This window comes from Apaloderma vittatum, unplaced genomic scaffold (genome assembly GCF_000703405.1).
Source record: "Apaloderma vittatum isolate BGI_N311 unplaced genomic scaffold, ASM70340v1 scaffold29350, whole genome shotgun sequence".
Lineage (NCBI taxonomy): Eukaryota > Metazoa > Chordata > Aves > Trogoniformes > Trogonidae > Apaloderma > Apaloderma vittatum.
The window spans coordinates 1-1457 of record NW_009695477.1 but is presented as its reverse complement, the minus strand read 5'-3'; the positions used below and the strand labels follow the sequence as shown (position 1 = coordinate 1457).

Here is a 1457-nt window from a genome sequence, read left to right as displayed (position 1 = left end):
GGGAAGCTGCAGGTGCTGCCCGCCCTGCACTCACCCTGGCATTGTAAGCATCCAGCTGTGCGTCTAGTTCCTCTGCGGAGAGCTGCTGTTTGGAAGTTCGGCCAGCTCCTCTGCCTCTCCCTCTGCTCCCACCACGAGTACCTCGCCTGTTGCCTCCTCCACCACCAAATCCTCCTGAACCGCCACGGTTTCTGGTCATGCCACCTCTGTTTACACTGTGATTTTTAAAGAGCAACTGGTTTAGTGCGCTCCAGTTAACCCCAACAGCACACACAGTTCTGCCGAGGGGGAGACGGATCCATGCTTCCTACACAGAGAGGGACCAGGCACGGTGACTCCCGCGGCCGCACGACACCTCACCTCTGCACTGGTCTCCTCTGTGTGTCGATCTGTGACGTGACCAGCTGAATGTTCATGGGGCGCCCTGGGGAAAGAGCAGCCTGTGAGACTGTGGGCGGGACCCGGGCATGCCGGGCTCTCCGCGCCGCAGCGACGGGCACGCAGACTCACCGTCCAAGGGGACTCCGTTGTACTGCTTCATTGCCTTCAGAGCATCCGCCTTCCTCTCGAAATGCACGTCCGCTGTCCCTAGGCTGCGGCCAGATCTGTCGTAGTGCACAGCCGCCTTCTTCAAGGTCCCAAACTCCGCAAAGAGCTCCTGAGGAAGAGAGGGAGAAGAGCGCACATGTGCGTCAGCGCTGCCGACACCACGCAGCCGGGGGACACCGCCAGCAGCTCCCCACACACAAAACCGCTCTCCAAAACATCATCAACTTGCAAAAAGCACCAATGAAAGAGGGGAGCACAAACTTAAAGACAGAATAAACAAGCCCAGCAGAAGGATTTCAGAAAGTTGCCAGAGGTGGCAAAACCAAGCAAGACTCTGTATTCACCGCTCAAACGGTGCAGAGGGAAGCAGCCTCGCAGGAAACCGCGCGTCTTTTTGTTGAGGATGAGTCAACAGGGTCACTACTATAAAGTAACCCAGACTCTAACCCATTTCACAGAGAAAGAACAATCTGTACAAATGCAGGGATTTATGAGATGATCACAGCTCTATCGTGATGTTTTGGGCTTTTTCCCCTTAAACTTCACCTAGACCGAGTGCAGTCTAAAAGCACAGCACAACCCAAACCTGACGTCAGGCAAAGCCCTCCACGCGGTACATCACTTGTCATCATGAAGGATGGAAATGAAGAGGCACCAATGGAGTCACGGTTTAGTTTCACAGGTGCTACGTTTAGGAAGCCAACACGGACACCCCACCTCTGCCAGTGCCTGCTCTACCCCGTGCCTCAAGCTCAACACCCCCCGCCGCCCCCCCAGCCACCACTGAGTCATGGCCCGCGTGCCTCATGGAGCTCCACACGTGTCCTGAGCAAGGAGGGCTGCAGGCCAGCTCCTCCCCACGCTTGTTCCCCAGAGGTGAACATTACAAGGCACTCAGCAGAAGCTTT

The 1457-nt window shown here is 56.3% G+C and overlaps 1 protein-coding gene across 1 annotated transcript; it reads right to left on the bottom strand.

Annotated features, from left to right (window-relative positions):
- Positions 1–34: 34 nt before the first annotated feature.
- On the bottom strand, positions 35–658 carry ALYREF (Aly/REF export factor; the record flags this gene model as incomplete). Its single annotated transcript, XM_009871520.1, has 3 exons — positions 35–215; positions 361–424; positions 511–658. Coding segments are annotated over 3 exons (393 nt in total), but the record flags the coding sequence as incomplete, so codon positions are not given.
- Positions 659–1457: the final 799 nt, after the last annotated feature.